This window comes from Pangasianodon hypophthalmus, chromosome 21 (assembly GCF_027358585.1).
Source record: "Pangasianodon hypophthalmus isolate fPanHyp1 chromosome 21, fPanHyp1.pri, whole genome shotgun sequence".
NCBI lineage: Eukaryota > Metazoa > Chordata > Actinopteri > Siluriformes > Pangasiidae > Pangasianodon > Pangasianodon hypophthalmus.
Genome location: NC_069730.1, coordinates 9,329,453 through 9,347,363, shown reverse-complemented (window position 1 = coordinate 9,347,363; position 17,911 = coordinate 9,329,453). Strand labels below are relative to the sequence as shown.

General features: G+C 39.4%; 1 protein-coding gene across 14 annotated transcripts in view; it reads right to left on the bottom strand.

The window, feature by feature from the left end:
- Window positions 1-17,911, bottom strand: part of LOC113543049 (neuropilin-1a) — a 136,900-nt gene that overhangs the window by 32,221 nt on the left and 86,768 nt on the right. For 12 of the 14 annotated variants that reach the window (XR_008300662.1, XM_034314907.2, XM_053227613.1 and 9 more), the window contains 6 exons: window positions 16,624-16,801; window positions 14,315-14,496; window positions 6,896-7,123; window positions 6,200-6,367; window positions 4,754-4,917; window positions 473-628 (listed from right to left, as the gene is read on the bottom strand). Coding sequence is in view for 13 of the 14 variants with exons in the window: in XM_034314907.2 (XP_034170798.2) it covers window positions 473-628; window positions 4,754-4,917; window positions 6,200-6,367; window positions 6,896-7,123; window positions 14,315-14,496; window positions 16,624-16,801 (1,076 nt within the window). In the remaining variant the exon portion in view is untranslated. Of the gene's footprint in view, window positions 1-472; window positions 629-4,753; window positions 4,918-6,199; window positions 6,368-6,895; window positions 7,124-14,314; window positions 14,497-16,623; window positions 16,802-17,392; window positions 17,849-17,911 lie in introns of those variants that run through there. The other 2 variants (XM_034314911.2, XM_034314910.2) reach the window with 2 other exon arrangements.

Genomic DNA, 17,911 nt, shown 5'->3' with positions numbered 1-17,911 from the left:
ATCACAACCCCCACAGCCATACACTGGTGCCATGACCCTCCAACGATTTCAGGATGACTGCCGGTGTACAGGAACAGGTAAGACATGCCTTGTACTCATTATACTATTTAAACTGAAGACTGTTTGTAAAGCTAAAATAGTGTATGGGTGATCTTCTCATAGTTCAAACACATGAGCTTGAACACTTTGATCTACACATTAAAACGTGTATCGCTATGTAAAACGTGCGCATCTCCATGTAAAACATTGATAAGGTTGTACTGTCAAGTCATGTGGATATAATTTCACAGTGCACATCTTAATATCATTGCAACAGGTTACTTTATATTTTCAGTCAAGTCCTTGGTTTAATTTGAGTGCACTGTGTAGTCGGAGTGTAAATTCTAAAAATTCCGTTAGGGTTGACGTCATATGTACACGTCATCACCACAGAGTATTAGATTAGAGTTGAAATTAAACTGTTGGCTCATACCTTGTGCTTGGTGCCATCTTTCACCATGATCCAGTCCTCCCCATTGGTGCTGATGCTGACTTTGTATGTCTTAACATAGTAAGCTTTCTTAGTTTCCTTAGAAATGGCTCCTTGTGTTCCTATAGCTGAAACATACCGCAGGAAGCCCAGATCCACCTGAGAGAAAGACAGATGCTTGAAATGTGTGTACATTGTTTATCTGTCTTTTGTAAATTCAATTTTATTTGTATACCACTTTTAACAATAGATATTGTCACACAGCAGCTTTGCAGAAATCTGGATTTTAAATTCCCTCTTCACTGGCAGAGTTTCATTGTTGCAGGCCCTGTTGCACTGCTCCATGCCTATCAGCAGCTAGCCAAAAATATTTTTTGTATATTACCAAGATGCTACATAAAAAAGGGCCCAGGATATGTTGCAGTTTATACAGTCAGGTCCATAAGTATTTGGACATTGACACAATTTTCATAATTTTGCCTCTGTACACCACCACAATGGATTTGAAATGAACCAATCATGGTGTGACAGAAGTGTAGACTTTCAGCTTTAATTCAACGGATTTAACAAAAATATTGTATTAACTGTTTAGGAATTTCAGACATTTTTTTTTACATAGTTCTTCCATTTTCAGAGGCTCAAATTTTTCTAATTTTTACAAAAATTGTATCACTGTCCAAATACTTACAGACCTGACTGTATGTTCTGTTCAGATTTTACAATTTACACTTTTTGTGACATTGCATGATCAGTCAAGAAACAGAATAAATCTGTTCATAATCATGGGGCTGTATTTGAATGGAATCAAAATAGCATATGACCTCTATCAGAAATACTGTTTAAGAGTCCTCATACAGCCAAAATTTATGGCTCTGATTTAGAGGTCTCACACTTGCCTCATTCTGTCAGGATACTGTATATTCTGAAGTTCCTGTTAGTAAAGCACAGATAGGAAATCACAGTCACTGATGTATAAGGGCCTATCATTAAGAGTCAGTGCAGGCCTACAGAAACTTTGCAACCTAACATTCTGGGTCAGATTACTGACTGGGCCTACTGGGCCCTGGCACTGATTAGACTGTTTAGCTATTAGGCTAAGACATACACAACACCAGTGAGTTAATACAACACAAGCCAATGAATATATAGTCACAGAATTTGAAGTAAATTTGGAAATGTTATAAGTTACAGTGCTAATGTTATAGGGTCTGAATTTGTAACCAGAATGAGCCACCAGTTAGCTTCTAACCTTTTTTAACTGGAGCTAGACAAAATCTGTTCTAATTGAAAGAGGTGCTGTTTCCTTTTATGGAGAAGATTCTGTGCCAGAAATGCAATACACAGATATTATTGCTTTTCTTTTGTGACATGAGCACACGGCACCATACCAAAAAGCAAAAACTTCATTGCTTTGCTCTAAGCTATAAATTCCATTTTAAGAATGAAACACTGGATGCCTATTAAAAGGGAATATTATCCAACATTAAAAGCAACACACACAAGTACATTGCATTTGTGATTCCACTTATGTGAAACACAATGAAGAAAACAGAATTGCTTTCATTGGTGAAGTAGTCTCACCAAAAAGCAAAACCTTCATTGGGGATTGCTTTGGTGACCCTTCCTGTCACTAACTGCAAGGGAGAATGTTTATTTTTCCTAATGGGTCAGATTAAATATGAACTATGGAAGAAGCCTCAACATGCTATCACTGAGTTGGAGCTTGTTAAAGAGCTAGACATTAATCATTTGAGGATGAGTTTGCAAGGAGAAAAGCAAGAAAATTAAGACTTAAAATCTTAAGTTAACAGCTGTGTTTCTCCTATTCTACTGAAAAGGAAAGGCAAACTTCAGTCACAGAGAACAGATGGAAACCATGTCAGTGATTGCTCAGTTGCTTCCCCATTCATGCCTCAACTGGTATGATTCTTTGCATTCACCTTTTTCTGTATAGGGACAACTAAATGTACTTGTTTATAGTCTTCACTGCATTAATTTTCAGTAATTATGCTGTTTTGAAGTTGTCCATGTTTAGATTTCTAATGTGGGATTCTCTGAGACAAATGGAGCACCTTCTGTTGATGGAGCATGTTGTGTACGTCACTGATTGAGAGCGTCCTGGCAAAAGCAGTATTTCTCTCTCTAGATTTGGTTTCATTTCAGATCTCTTTTTCTTAGGATCTAATTGCTTTTCAATATTGCACTGGCCAGTGCCAGCCTGTCACAACAAAGCACCCAGATGGATACAGCAAGCATTAATGAGCTTAATGACCCTAAATAAGCCTTAAAGTGTACTAACAAGAAAACAATGGCAGGACGTACATGAACTCACCATGAACAAGTGACCTGCAGACAAACAAAAAGAGCTCTTCCTGTGAAAAACAGGATACTGCTCTGTGTGTATCTGTAGGTGTAGAAGGCAAGAGGAATGCACCGCTGAGATAGCCTACTAATTGCTGTGTTTTCTTAAGACACAATTGGGGCCAAAGCCAGACTGAGAGCAAGGTTTTTGGTCATTTTTCAGTCCAAGTAGAACTAAAACATCTGAGTGTTTCACAACTGTGCCCACATCTGAGGTCATTTTTCTTATTTTGTCTGTTGTAAAACTCTTCAGGAATTATATGTATGCCTTTAATTACTACACACAAAATCTACTTTAATTGTTTGTCTGAAAATATTTCAGACTACATGAAGTCAATTCTCCAGTCAGCTGTATGCCATATACATATACAAATGACTGATGGTTTTAAAAGGGGTTTAAAAACGTACCTTTTTAAAAAGTGTTTTAATATAGTTTAAGTTTCTGTGCTAATCTCAGTTGGCAGCTGGTTTTAATTGCTGTTTTTTGTAGCACTTTGAGATTTTCTTTAAAATGTAAAGTGCTTTATAAATAAAATGTATTATTATTATTATATAAAAGAGAATGATCCAGACTAGTTTTCGGACACTACTGAGGCTAGAGTTTAACATGAAGTTAAACCTCCCAGAAGCTGCTGTAGACATCACATCCTTCATCCATCAATAAGCTATAAGAAACTCTGCAGTGCACTGTGCTCACAGTTAATCAATTGTTTCTGCCGAGTCTCCAGCGTGTCCAAATGAGTGCATTTTCAGAACTTATACTGTACATTCTTAAATAGTGTAACATGATACACAGATATATTATTTTATTGCATTTATTGCACATTTATTGCACCAAATCGTTAATAGTGTAGCCTAAAAAAATGAGTAGTAAAAATGAATAGTCTTCCCCTAATACAGAGTAGTATCTGCTATTCAGTAGAATCCACAAGAACAGCATTTTATTGAATTTAGGCTTAACTCATTCAAATCCAATCAGCGTTAGAAAATTAGTGTGAAAGAAACAAGCTGGATATTATTACTGGCCATGCTACATTTTCTCATCTTCTCTCTCTCTTTCTCTCTCTCTCTCTCTCTCTCTCTCTCTCTCTCTCTCTCTCTCTATCCCTGTCTCTCTATATCCCTGCCTCTCTCCTGTCCTTTCATCCTCCAAGACATTGTTTCTCAGACATGGATGTGTTCTCCAGATGGACTTGTTTTCCTAAATGCGCCAGAATCATCAGCCTGGTCTATAAATACATCTTCACTATGGGAGGAAACCCTTCCTACATCTACAACAGTGGAAACCATAACATGTCAATCAAGGAAACTAGGAAAAATGTTATGCATTTGTGAGAAACTCAACTGTTTTTAGTTAAATACAGTTAAATTTTTCCTTGGTTGTATTATTAAATGCAAACATAAACCTTAGTAGGCATAAATAAATTTTAAAAAATAATCATTATTGTCTGCTTTAGTTTTCCACATACATGCCATTTGGCTTCTTCCACATACCCAGATACATACTTTTATTGATAACTTTATGAGGTACTTTCAGTGATTTGTGTATTAATTAAAACTTAATCTTATGTACAGTACCAAAATGGAAATATTTCATCTGTTTTAATTTTTTTAATGGAAAGCACCAGCCAAATGTCCACATCATGTGTTCCATTCATTATGTGGACATTCTTGGGCCATAATGTGGTACAGAATCTGCACCTAACACCCCCCCTAACACACACACACACACACACACACAAATGTAGTTCCAATATTTATTTTACTTTTTTTATTGCAATGGGAGAGCTGTTAGTAGGTCTGTAGATTTTTCAGGTGTGTATACATGTGAACCAAAAGACAAAGCCAAAAGTTCCTTTGACATTTTGGTGCATCACAGACTTTAGGTGCGGAATGGTTGTATGTGAGTATGTGTGTTTGTACCTGTATCCATTCCCTGGCAGAATCTTCTGATGGTGTCCAGCCATTATCGTGGTAGTTTAATCGTGAACGGAAGGGAGACCAGCTGGGATTGTACTGAGATGACGCGGCAATTCTCTCATCACTTATCTCACCGGATTCCATTCCCAAAGGAGACAGGCACTCATCTATAACACACCCATACATTCAGTCAGCAATTCTTAGACTGAGGTGTCTTCAAGAAAGAAGTATTTAATCTAGGGAGCTGAGAAGCTCAAGGAATTATTGCACTGTTCTTCAGTAAAATTCTTTCAGAGTAGATATTTTTGCACTTTTACTGGCTGAGAATATTTCCAAATATTTGTAAAGTGAATGTAAACTAGGGTAGATCTGAAAGAAGTTTGTATAATAGGGAAAGACATAAATTGTAGCAAATTATTACAACGTGCATTTCTTTCATTCCCCTTTTCTCCCCAAATTGGTCACCAGCCAATTTCCACCCATCAGCTCTCCCGTATCATTTGACAGTGAAATCTAACACTTGGTTCATTCGAGACCTGTGACACAGCCAAACACATCTTTTCGAACTGCTGCTCATTCTGCGTCACACAGCAAGGTAACACACTTGGAGGAAAGCACTATCTGCACAGTGACAAGGGAGAAAGAGTATGACTTCCCTTCCACACAAAGAGCAAGTCTAATTTTTCTTCCCTGGCTCCTGGCCACATATGACTGTGGCATTGTTGGAAATTTGATCCTGTGATCCCCTAATGAAAAAGCAAACACTTTTCTGTTGTGCCACTCGAGAGCCATCACAGTGTATGTTTCTGAAAGCTTCCTAAAATAATTATGTATGAAAGACAATGCATGCAAATATCTATGCAGTAGCTCCTGAGTAGCATAATAGAATAGCACTCTTCCTATTGTTGGGAGATTGTGAGATTGAATCTTGGTGATGCTGACGCCAGTGCTAGTATGTTCTGAAATGGAATAGAAAACTGAGTTCTTTCTAATCTTTATCATAAAAGGAACATTCAGCTTCGTATTCTAAATCAACCTGTGTCCTGGGATTACTCAGAAAGACAGGAATGAAAAAACAGCTGTTCTAGGACAAAGATTTTAATGCTTTCCCACCTAATTTTCTATCAGTTTAGCTGTAGCCAGTTCTCACCCACTATTTCCACCATCATATGTATGTTACTAATCTGGGAGGGTGAGAGGTGTTGTGCTTCCCCTGATCCATGTAAATCCAGTCACCACATCTTTTCCAACTGCTGCTCAGGCAATGATATGTAAAATCTGAATGTGGTTGGAAGTGTTGTTGGAATTGTCAGTGTGCAAACTCACAATTTGCTCAGGACTGGGCAAATGTGTAGACAACTGTGCCACTCAAGAGCAAAAAAACTTGAATGTTAATAACACTGTTCTTCATAATAAATGACAGGATGATTATCAGTGAGCAGTACTAACTGGCTTGCTCATGGCTGGGTTCTTGGTTGGACCGGATCCTGTAATTGGATGAGAAGCCCTCCTTTGTGATGGCGTTGTCTGTGTGGATGGAGAGGGACAAAATGCCAGTGTATGACACAACCCGGCCTGGACTACTGGAACCACAATATCTTCCAATATGAGGGCCAACTGAGAGAGAGAGAGGGCACTCATTCCATCAAGTACCATGTACAGTTAATATACACACAAAATTGTCAGTATCACATAATCTCAATAAAATACAATGCAGAGAACAAAACTCAACATGGTGTTAAATCTGCCTTTCTACTAATTTTCTCCTAGTAATCTTTCTAGTAATCTTCGTAAATGTCAGTCTTTTCTTGTAATGGAGCCAGCTTGATAAAAACAGTATACTGTGCAGTTTACATCCATTAAAAACCAGCAAATACGCAATTAACATTAAATGTTAACATTAAACATTAACTGGTAGCAATAACCTTAAGCCAACTGCACTTGATGGACACATAACATGACAGATTCAAAATTTTAAATATAGAATGTTTATATTAATTGTATATAAATACAGTAGCTTTACTACTTTGTGATGCTACTAAAAGAAATATGATTATTAAGTGACTCATCCTGACTCATGCAGACACGCAGCATTGCGACCTCACAGCTCTAGGGTCATGGGTCATGTGCGGGGCCTCTCTCTACCTGTTGGGTATCCGTCCCAGACCTCTAAGTAGTCGAATCGGCATGAGGCTCCAGCTGGTGCTGTGATGTCAGGTTCCATGTCAAAGCTCTCAAACTCCAACACAATCTCTGACATCTTTGGGGCAAAGATGATAAAGGTGCACTCAAGGTTGTTGGGGTATTTATCAGGGAAGCCTGGTGTTTGTATCAACCCACTTAGAGCAGTGAAGTTTCTGGAACATTCTGTAACTGACAAGACCAGAAAGCCATAGAACTTTAAGACATATGGAAGCAAAAAAAATGGCACTTAGATTTGAATTTTAAAAAATAATAATTAAAGCATTTTTGGAGGCCAAGCATTTTTGGGGGCCAAGCACCCAGACTTGGTGAGCCACACATTCACAGACATGCTACAATTGCTAAGCAATCACAGTTGCTTAAGCAATCACAGAAAAGCAGAGCCATAACTTTAGGCAAAGGGATTCAAGTGTATGTTTTGACCAAGGACAGTGGCAGAATTCTCTGACTGTAGGAGGAAAGGTCTAGATGAAGGTCTAGATGAAGGTGACGTGAGCCAAATTTGGTGAAGACTGGACAAAATATGGAGGAGGAGTAGCAAGAACAGCAGTTAGATGTAAGCATTTTTTAGCATATTATTGTTATTTTTGAAGAGTAGGTGGCGCTGGCACACAATTTGTTGCATAGCCTCAGGTCATGGTCGAGAAGTTTTGTGTCAGTGCGCAAAGTCATTACTGAGATACAGCCTTAATTCCTGTTTGGTGGCTTCGCCTTCAGATTCGCTGGCCCATTACAGATAAACCATTTGGAATTATCAAAATTCTTTTGATAACTTTTTTTGACTAAATCCAAGATGGCGGAAAATCTAATTTGGCGTCATAGGATGCATTGAACTCGTCTCGGACCCAGGGAGTCCAGTGAATCCAGGGCCAAAATTATTATATCTTCAGAGTAAGTAATTTTGGACACACGGTTCAAAAGTTATGACCATAAATGTAATTCCAAATTAGGCCCAAATGGTGACCCGATGGTGGCGCTAGAACATTGGCAACACTTGGCCCAAATTTGGTCAGAATGTTCCTTAGACCTTCCCCAATCAGTGTGCAAAATTTCACAACTTTATACCAGACAGTTCTATGAGCTTCCATAGACAACCTAGCCAGAAGAAGAAAAAGAAGACATAGAATATTAGTGATTGGCCCCCTAATAAGAAAATATAAAATATCAATAGGGAGCCTATACACCTTTGGTGCTTGGCCCCCTAAAAATATAGAATAACAATATGGTGCCTATGCACCCTTGGTGCTTGGCCCCCTAATAAGAAAACATAGAATAACAATAGGGTGCCTATGCACCTTCAGTGCCTGGCCCCCTAATTTAAAAAGTCATTGAATTCTAAATAATGCAAATGATCATTGAATTCATCATAGTGAAATAAATTAGGTTGAAAACCACACGTTTGTAATGTATTTACTTTGAATTAATCTCTGTGAAGTTCTAATTAGTTTTATTTCAGTGTTCTGAGATTCACAGTATAAAATTCATGTTTTCAAAAAACAAACAAAAAAATTCTTGTGTATATATATTCAAATATTTTTTCAATGTTCACAAATTTAAATTCAGATACAATAATTCAGTTTTCATTCATTCAAAACCTGTATTCAGTTTGCTCATTTCAGTGCTCAGATTTAACCAGTCAAATCAAGTAGATTTGCTCTTGGCATTGGTGGGGACCTAAGATTCTGATCTGAGCCATGTTTCAGTCTTCTGAGGGCACTGAAACTTCTTTCAGCTTCAGCAGATGACACAGGAATGACTAAAAGTAACCTTACAAGTACCTCAACTTGATCAAACAGACCCCTCACTTCCACTGGCATTCCTCTCAAGAACTTCTGTACTAGATGTAAATGTATATTTGGACCTGAACATGGCTAGCTGAACCTTTAGAGTCTGCATGTTAATTTCTGGATACTGATCCACAATGCTATCCACCTCTCCAGTGAGCAGAATTTCTTCCAGCTTCTGCAAGACTCCTAGATCTGGTTGATTGAACCTCTCTTGAAACTGAACATCTACACTATCCAACACTTTGTAAAACTCTGCTCTGTAATGCTCCTCAGGTGACTTGGGAGTGTGTGGGCTAGCCCCCCCGTGTATCTTTTTGGTGGCTTCCTCTGGTGAGGGATCTGAATGGGCTCAATGCCAAGAGAGTCCACCATTTGCACTGCTTTATCAAAGATCTCTTTAAATTTTGTTTCAGTTCTTTTCAACTGTAGAGTGGCTCTGACACACTCTATTGAGCTTTTCATTCCTGCAATAGTTGCAGTCCGTTTCTGCAGGGATTTGTTGAGACATTCTAGCTCCTCGATAACTTCCAATGCCAAAAGAAGCCCAAGCACTGTTTTGCCCTTTTCAAACCTCTCATGCAATCCATTTGCCCTTGCACCTGTGTTAGATCCAGATCCAGATCTTAAACACGCCATCGGAATATTCAGCCTCAGAAGCACATCCTCAGCTACTTTGGCTATCTCCACTCCAGTAGTTCCTGTGACCTCATATAAGCCAACAAAAGCTTCATGTGGAACCAGGTCCTCATCCACATATCTAAAACATATAGACTCTTGTTCTGCACCTGAGACGTCCTGAGAACCATCTATGATTATGGAATACTGCAGGACAGAAAGAGACTGGATAGTTTGTGCAATATTTCTGACAATGCAGTTTGCTAACAACTGCAAAATCTCATTTTGCACTGGTATAGTCATGACAATGGGACAGCCAGTCACAAAGGCAAGGATCATCTTTGGATTTATATTTTAAATGCTGAAACAGGTTACCATCTTCCTTTCCATGGCCACGCAATGCCAAACCCTGCCTGGTGAGGAACTGTATTGAACCCACAATGCTTTGTAAGCAGTGTCTGGCATTATCCTGTTGTTTTGACCATGCACTTGATAGTTGTGCATCTATTGGAGCTGCTTCTTGAGCACAAACTGTGACTGCATGATGAGGGGATTGAGAATTCTGATGGCATTCAAATATTTCTAGAGCATTTTTCCAGTTAGTCAACCCTTTGGAGGAGAAAGCAGGATCTGCCTTTTTTTGACATAGTACTTTTATGTACAACATATGTCTTCACACAGTTAAAACAGAGAATCCCCTTCACTGCAGGGCTATAATGCAGCCATGGATAGTCTTTGTATCACCTCTCCTGAAAATGGAGGACCCTACAGGACAGTGCTTGAACTGGGATGTGTTTGGGGTTAGGCTGGTTTGGCTTATTTTCAATGAGCTCCTGAAAATCTCCACTTATACACTGTTCTTCCTCACTCTCACTGCTCCTCTCCCTGTTGCTCACTACAGATGTACCAGTTTCCTTAGAGATAGACCACATTATGCAATTAGTCCCACCCCTCATTTTAAATAGATTACATACATTTTATCCCTATATTTAAACCATAACTATATACTTAATGAACCTCACCTTTGACCCATTGTTTTCAGTGGAGCAAATAATGTTGTTAGTTAAAACTGTGCACTACTTGTGCTGCTATGCACATGCTTGACAACAGCGCTAAAGTTTAGAATTCTGACGCATCCCAAATCATGTCGGTGCCAGTGGGCATTAGCTTGCCTTTAACATTTATCACGATGCTAGTAGTCCATTGTATCAAAATAGCATTCAGATTCACCTGTACCCTTGCTTTGCTTTCTGAGCTACAACAAGGCTGAGCTGCCTCTGTCACCTATTAAATGAGACATTCCATATATGCAGTCACACAGCTTCACATACAGCCTATCAGGTCACATTCATCATTCACCTGTGACCCTGTCTCTCCATCGCTGTCTGAGCTATTTGTTGGTTCGGTCACCTGACAAAATGGGATAGCCTATGCATGTCAATTAGAATCGTGCAGACGATTAGCCTGTTATACTATATGGTGTGCACCAAAACCCAACTATGTCATTAACGTTATTAAGTTGAACAAATTTCATTAGCGGACTTGACTATAAGTGACTTACAGGATTCTTTACAAAATAGCTCCTTATATCGACCTTCTTTCTTTTGGCTGCCATATCTTCGATATCTAGGCTACTGTCTCAGTCTGTCACGCTGTCTCGTCGTGCTGCCAACCAAATGTATTGTCAAGTGACAGCAAGGTAAGGCACAGCCAATCACATTGCATGTGTTCCTGATAACCCAATCAGAATCAAAATATCAAGGATTTTTGCAACGATAGGAAGATATCTATTGGTAGGAAGCCAGAAAGGAACCGAATTTAACCCTTCCTGTTGCACCCAATGAGAATCTGTTTTTTGGAGGGTATAAAATTATTGGTGGGGACAATTTAGTAATCGCTGAACATTGGTTGGGACGCGTCCCTTGCGTCCATGCTAAAACTACGCCCTTGAGTGAAATTCAAGTGGCAAAATTCTATACAAAAAATTTCAAGTTTAACATTTGGGGTACCTAGGGGTAGGCAAATGCAATCGTACCTGGAGTGTGTTGTGCTGTTTTACATCCTCTGCCTCAAATGCCTCCCTTTCTATATCACTATATCAACAGAACACTGCAAAGGCAATTGTGGATTTGAATCCGATTACAAAAGGAAAACTATCTTTTAACTATCATGTGTCTGCAGAAGGAGTGTGGAGGAATGAGCGAGTTATAATGTGGCATACCTGATGCCTATTTGTGTTTTTTATACTCGCACTCTCTCTCTCTCTGACAGTAAGCTGAGCATGTGTGTGATTGTGTCAAAGTGAGCTGAATGATGACATATACACTAAAAAAAATTATTCAGCAGGTCAGTAAATATAACGATGCTGCACGCAAGTTAATGATTTTGTCTGTTTTCTTTGCATATGATTAGTAACAAAGTTGAAAATAATGCAGTTGTATAAAATTGAAATGAACAGGCGTATAAAGTTGAAATTAATACAATCTGTGCCATACTAATGGTAGGGTGTGGCCTTTGAACGCAGGGAGTGACCAGTGACAAGGGAGTGACCAGCATACAGTGGCCAGATATCCATACAGCTCCTTTAATTTTGTCATAGGTCTCTTGGCAGCCTCCCTGATAAATTATCTTCTTGACCTTTCATTAGTTTCAGAGGATTTTAGAGACCTCCATGTACAGTCAATACAGATATTTGTATTTGTTCAGGGCGGTTTATCTGTTCTATCCTAATAATGTATTTGTATTCAGTTACAACCTACTGCATTTCGATGGAGAAGGTTTGACATATTGTTCTCTGGTGAATTTAAAATATTGTTCAGAATACAGATTGCATGGTTTTCATTTATTGCTTGGGCTCATTTTGCCCCTGCTTGGCATCCCATATTACTCGGAGGACTGGGAGAGGTGAAGGAGGGAAAATTGCACTGGAGTTTGTAAGCCAATCAGAAACTGTGAACATCAAACGCTCTCTCACACACTCAAAGTCTCTCTCATGCACTAACCATGTATCTCTTTCTCACACACACTCAAAATCTGTCTCATGCACACTCAAAGTCTCTCTCATACACACCCAAAGTCTTTCTCTCTCATATACTCAAAATCTGTCTCGCACACTATCAAAGTCTTTCACACACCCTAATTCTCTCTCATACACACCCAAAGCCTGCGTGAGAGAAAGTATGACAAGTATAAAGGTATGTGAAAGAAGTTTGATAGTGTGTGAAAATGGTTTGACAGTGTGTGTAAGTGATTTGCTAGTGTGTGTGAGAGAGTATAATGGTACGAGAGGGAGATAAAGTTTGAATTTTGTCTGTAACTCCCTCTCATAAAGTACAACATAAACAACAACAAGTACAAAGAAAGGTGTGCCATGATATAATTCACTTATTCCCCCACACTTCCACTGCAGACTCCCATTAATGAACACATGATAGTGAAAAGAATCAATCTCCTTTTTAAATCTGATTCAATCCACAATTGGCTTTGCAGTGTTCTGTTGATATAGTGATACAGGCGCGAGCTCCTGCGAGGGAGAGGCATTTGATGGAATTTGACAGCAGGGGATGTAAAAAAAAACCATCACAGCATTCTTGAGGCTCGACTGCCTTTGCATACTCCTGTGTAGCCCAACATCTTAAACTTGAATTTTTCATATTGAATTTTTCAGCCTGAATTTGACTGGTTGAATCTGAGCACTGAAATAAGCAACCTGTATAAAAGTTTATGAATATCTGAAAACTGAATTATTGAATCTGAATTTGTAAACACCAAAGAAAAATTTAATATATACTTGATTTTTGTTAAAATGGGAATACCTGAACACTAAAAAATACACTATATGGCCAAAAGTATGTGGACACTTGCCCATTATGACCATATGGTCTTGCTGAACATCTCATTCAAAAGTTGGTCCCCCTGTTGTTGCTATATCTCCACTCTTTTGGTAAGGCTTTCCACTAGATTTTGAAACATGAATGTGGGGATTTCTGCCCATTCACCCACATGAGCATTAGTGAGGTCAGGCAGTGAACGCTGCCCCTGATGGATAGGAGGTAAGTAAAATTGAATGTTCTTATATTCTCAGTTTTATATTTGCCTAAAAAAAATATTGTCTTAAATATAAAATACAAATTCACAAAAATTCATTCTTTTTGAAGCTATGTCAGGAAAAATGACAAAGATTTGAATAAAAAAGTTTAATTTAATTTTTAATAATGAAAATTAAAGAGCATTTGAATTCATAACATTGAAATATATTTGGTCGAAAACCACACCTTTGTATTTACACTATATGGCTAAAGGTATTTGGACAGCTGACCGTCACAATCGTAAATGGGACTTCCCCAAACTGTTGCCACAAAGGTGGAAGCACACAACTGTAAAGGATTTTTTGTAAAGGATGTCTTTGTATGCTGTAGCATTGCAATTTCCCTTCACTGGAACTAAGGGGCCCAAACATGTTCCAGCTTGACAATGCCCCAGTGCAAAAATCAAGGTCCATGAAGACATGGTTTGCCAAGGTTAGAGTCGACGAACTCGAGTGGCCTGCAGAGAATCCTGACCTCAACTCCACTGAACACCTTTGGGATGAATTGGAACAATGACTGGGCCCCAGGCCTCTGGTAGAAAGCCTTCCCTGAAGAGTGGAGGTTACTATGCCAGCAAAGGGGGGACTAAATCTGGAATGGGATGTCTACAAACATTGCCATATCTTGTACATATGCAACTGTGGTAAGCCCGACAACCGCCAGGGTTTCCTGTCACTTGGAAAAAGCACCATCCCAGCAGGAACATGTCATGAATGTTTCAGGCACAGATAGCCACTGACATGTATTTTATAGCAAATACTCTGTCGTACAGTCACCACATGATATTGAGGTAAGGTCTCTGCATGTGTGAGCATGTGTACAAAAAGATATCCAAGTGCTAAACATCAACTTTGTGTGTGTGTCAGCCAGACCTGCTCTGTGCACCTCATAGCGGATGCTGAAGCCAGCACCAGTGGTCTCGTAGTCAGAGGTGAATTTGATCAGCAGTAAATTTCCACTGGAGGTGATTGGGGATGGAGCAATCTTACCACAGTACTTCCCTACCAGACTTGCTTTCTCACTGTCCCCGTCATACACCTCCAAGAAGTCATACCTACACACACACACACACACACATACACAGTAGAAAAAAACACCCTTCATTCAAATTCATTACGAAGTCACTGAACTAATATTTTTTATCATTAATTTTCATGTGATCCAAAAAAACTCCTTAGAACAGGGCAGTTTTCACTCATCAACACTGAGAAATCAAAGTTTCCATACTGTATAAATCACAATAAAAGTCAGTGAGATAAACCTTTAAATGCCACATAGGCAAGTGCTTGTGAAAACATCAATCTTTAAAACAGGAGGCATTTCCTGTCAACCTTATTCCATGCTGGGCAGTTTTCTATGACCTGAAAGTGACCCAGTGTATGTAACCTGAAGCATAGTTCCTGCATGGTTGACATAGTTACTCTTCTCTAGGCTGAAAGACCACTATAACTCAGCTTTTCTAGCCCAAAAATAGAACCATTAATTATTATTATTATTATTATTATTATTATTGTTGTTGTTGTTGTTGTTGTTGTTGTTCAGTGTTTATTTTTTCATTGACATTAAATTCTTTTTTAAAAGTGTTAGATATACATGATAAAGTGACATGAGGGGAAGGTGGCAAGGCTTCCAAGGGGCCAGTTCATACTGGAAAGTTCATTCTAGATGTTGATTGGCTTGTCTGTCATTTTTATTAGGGAAAAAGAAGCCTGCTCTTTTGGCCTACCTTTGAGCTCCAGTGTATGCCAATGTTAAAATTCTAAGCTCCATGTCATCCCTCACCCTCATCTCCAGGCCAAAAACACTCTCTAAAGTGCTGACCACTGGTTGTATAACAAACTGTTAACATAAGATCATTAGTACAGTGTTACCAGGATTTTGAGGCACTGGCAAGTCCAGGGGTTTGAGACCTGCCTAATAACTGTGCTTCAAAAACTATTGTGAAAGACATCTGGTGTAGATTATTGCTGTGACCATTCTCCAGAGGCTTGCAAAGAGCATACCCTGTATGGCAACTCTCACACATGCGTGTTTGCAAAACAGACATTGCTCCTTACTTTTTTAAACACACACTGTATGAGGTACATATTTGCATACAGATGGGCAAACAATATAAAAGTTTCCTTAAAAGTATAACAGTGGTAATTAAGAATTAATCATTGCTTATTAATGTTCCGCTACAGTTATGTTTACACAAGGCATACAATGCTCTTAAGGTAAACAATAGGGAAGACCCTGCTGCAAGAAATTTGCAGAATTTATCTACAAGAAATTTAAATCAATTTTATAAATTGTGAGAATAAGGCAAAATTACTTTCCTAGCTCCTATCCTCTTTATTTCTAAATTGCTTTGTTTGTATTGAAACTGAGTTGTAACTCAAGGTGTTTTTTTTTTTTCACTGTGGTCTTTTCGTATCTCCCATCAAATGCAAAGATGATGTTGCATGTAAAGAGCCAGACTGAAAAATATATAGGCTGTGGCTTTAAAATCTGAGGCTGACAAAAAAAGTTGTTCAGTATTTCTAGGCCCTATGAGACACACTCCTACTGTGTGCATCCTGATAAACTGCAGACATGAGAGAAGAGATGACAGGCCAAGCTTACAAAGACTAGACTCAGAATCCCAAGTGTACTATATCAGCACCAGTCTATGGGAAAGCATGCTTCTTCATTTATATTGTGCAGTAAGACACACATATTAACATGCCAGTTGTTGAATTTTGCAATGAAATACAATTGGAAGAAAGGTGAGTAGAATGTTGTTACAAATATGCACACACATATGTATAAACACAGTGTCTTTCTCTCTAAGGAGTCAGGACATTCATTACTGAGGGCAGTTCATTGCTCCTTTGCTGAAAAAACCCATTCCAATAGTTGTACATCCTCTGTGTGCATGCAAGTACTGCTGATTTTGCAAGTGAGTTTAATAGAGTTAGAAAATCTGTGCATGTGTGTAGACATCACACCCTCCACCCAAACTAGGATTTTATCATCATTAATCTTTAATGAGCTCCACGATGCTCTGTGCTCTATTTTAACCGGAGATTTCAGCTGAGCCACCAGTCTCAAAATTTATTAATGTAGCCCTGCCTAGATGCTTGCTAAGAGCCTAAATAGAGTGTAAGTGGCATATGAAAATATTGGAGTTGGTGTGGGAGTGGGTTGGTGTGACACTCACTTGCACTCGCGGCTCTCGAGGTCGAAGTGTGGGTTGAAGTTGATGAGGATCCGCTGGTGCGGGTCAGGGGCGCTGATGAGCCATACACACTGCTGCGAGAGCGGGTACCCCGACGGATAGCCCGGTGACGTCACGTACCCAGCACTTGTGATTGTGATATTACCGCCGCACGCGTTGTCTGCAGTTCACACACGGAGATAAGAATAATGGAGATCAGTTCAGACACGAACACCGGGCTGAAAATGTCACTCTTTAAGTGCAGACTGCTGACATATAAAACAGACCAAGGAACACAGTAGATGTTTAGGAGAGTGGGATCAATAGTCCACCAATTCCTTAAATTCTCAGAGGGGATGCTAAGTGGACAGACGCATAATGCATAAAGATGATCGGGACAGCACGACTGTTTGTAGAATTTTGGCTGCTGTTACCACAAAGCGACATCAGAAGACAATTGGGATTTGGCCGGGTGTTACATGACCTCAATAATGACAGCGTCCGGGGCGGTGAAAGAAAACCAAAACAGCCCCAGTGCAGAGGCACGCACGCAAATCTTCTTCACACACACACACACACACACACACACACACACACACATGCAATCTAGAAATAGAAAAGTCAACGAGAATGCAGTAAGATGTAATAAGAAGGTGTAGTCCTAGTGTGTAAAACGAACCTAGGGAACTTGCACACCTCAAATACTTTCCATAGCAACACTACTAACGCAAAACACCACCCCTTCTATGACTTACAACAAAAGCCAACTCACCGATCTGGGCTACAACAGCAGATGTAGACAATCCCACAACAGACACAAACAGCAACGCCAAGTACATCCTCAAAAAGTGAAATACAACACAACCTGCAAAGGTCTGTTCTCAAATCTAGGCCTGTGGGATAGTCTGGGGGAATGTATCCTCGCAATTTCAGGTCTTGAAGATTGGCTTGAAGTCTTCGGCCAGAGACTACCTCAGTTCGTGCGCATCCTGCTGCCTTCGGTCTGCTCGAGCCGTCAAAATAACTAGATAAACAATCACTTCACTTCCAGGTATAGAAGTCTCTGCTATCGCTCAAATTCCCGGCGTGGCGTTTTGCACTTTTGCAGGGACAAAACTGTCCAAACCAACTGGACAAACGTTAGTGTTCAGTGCACAGTTGCGCGCGCGCTCTACCATCCCTCTTCTGAAGCTGACAGGATGCTGCCTTCAGTTGTGAAGCTCGCGCATGGATTACTCCCCTACAGTACCTAAAGTTCACTTCCGGCTTTTCTTTCTGTGTCTAAAGACAG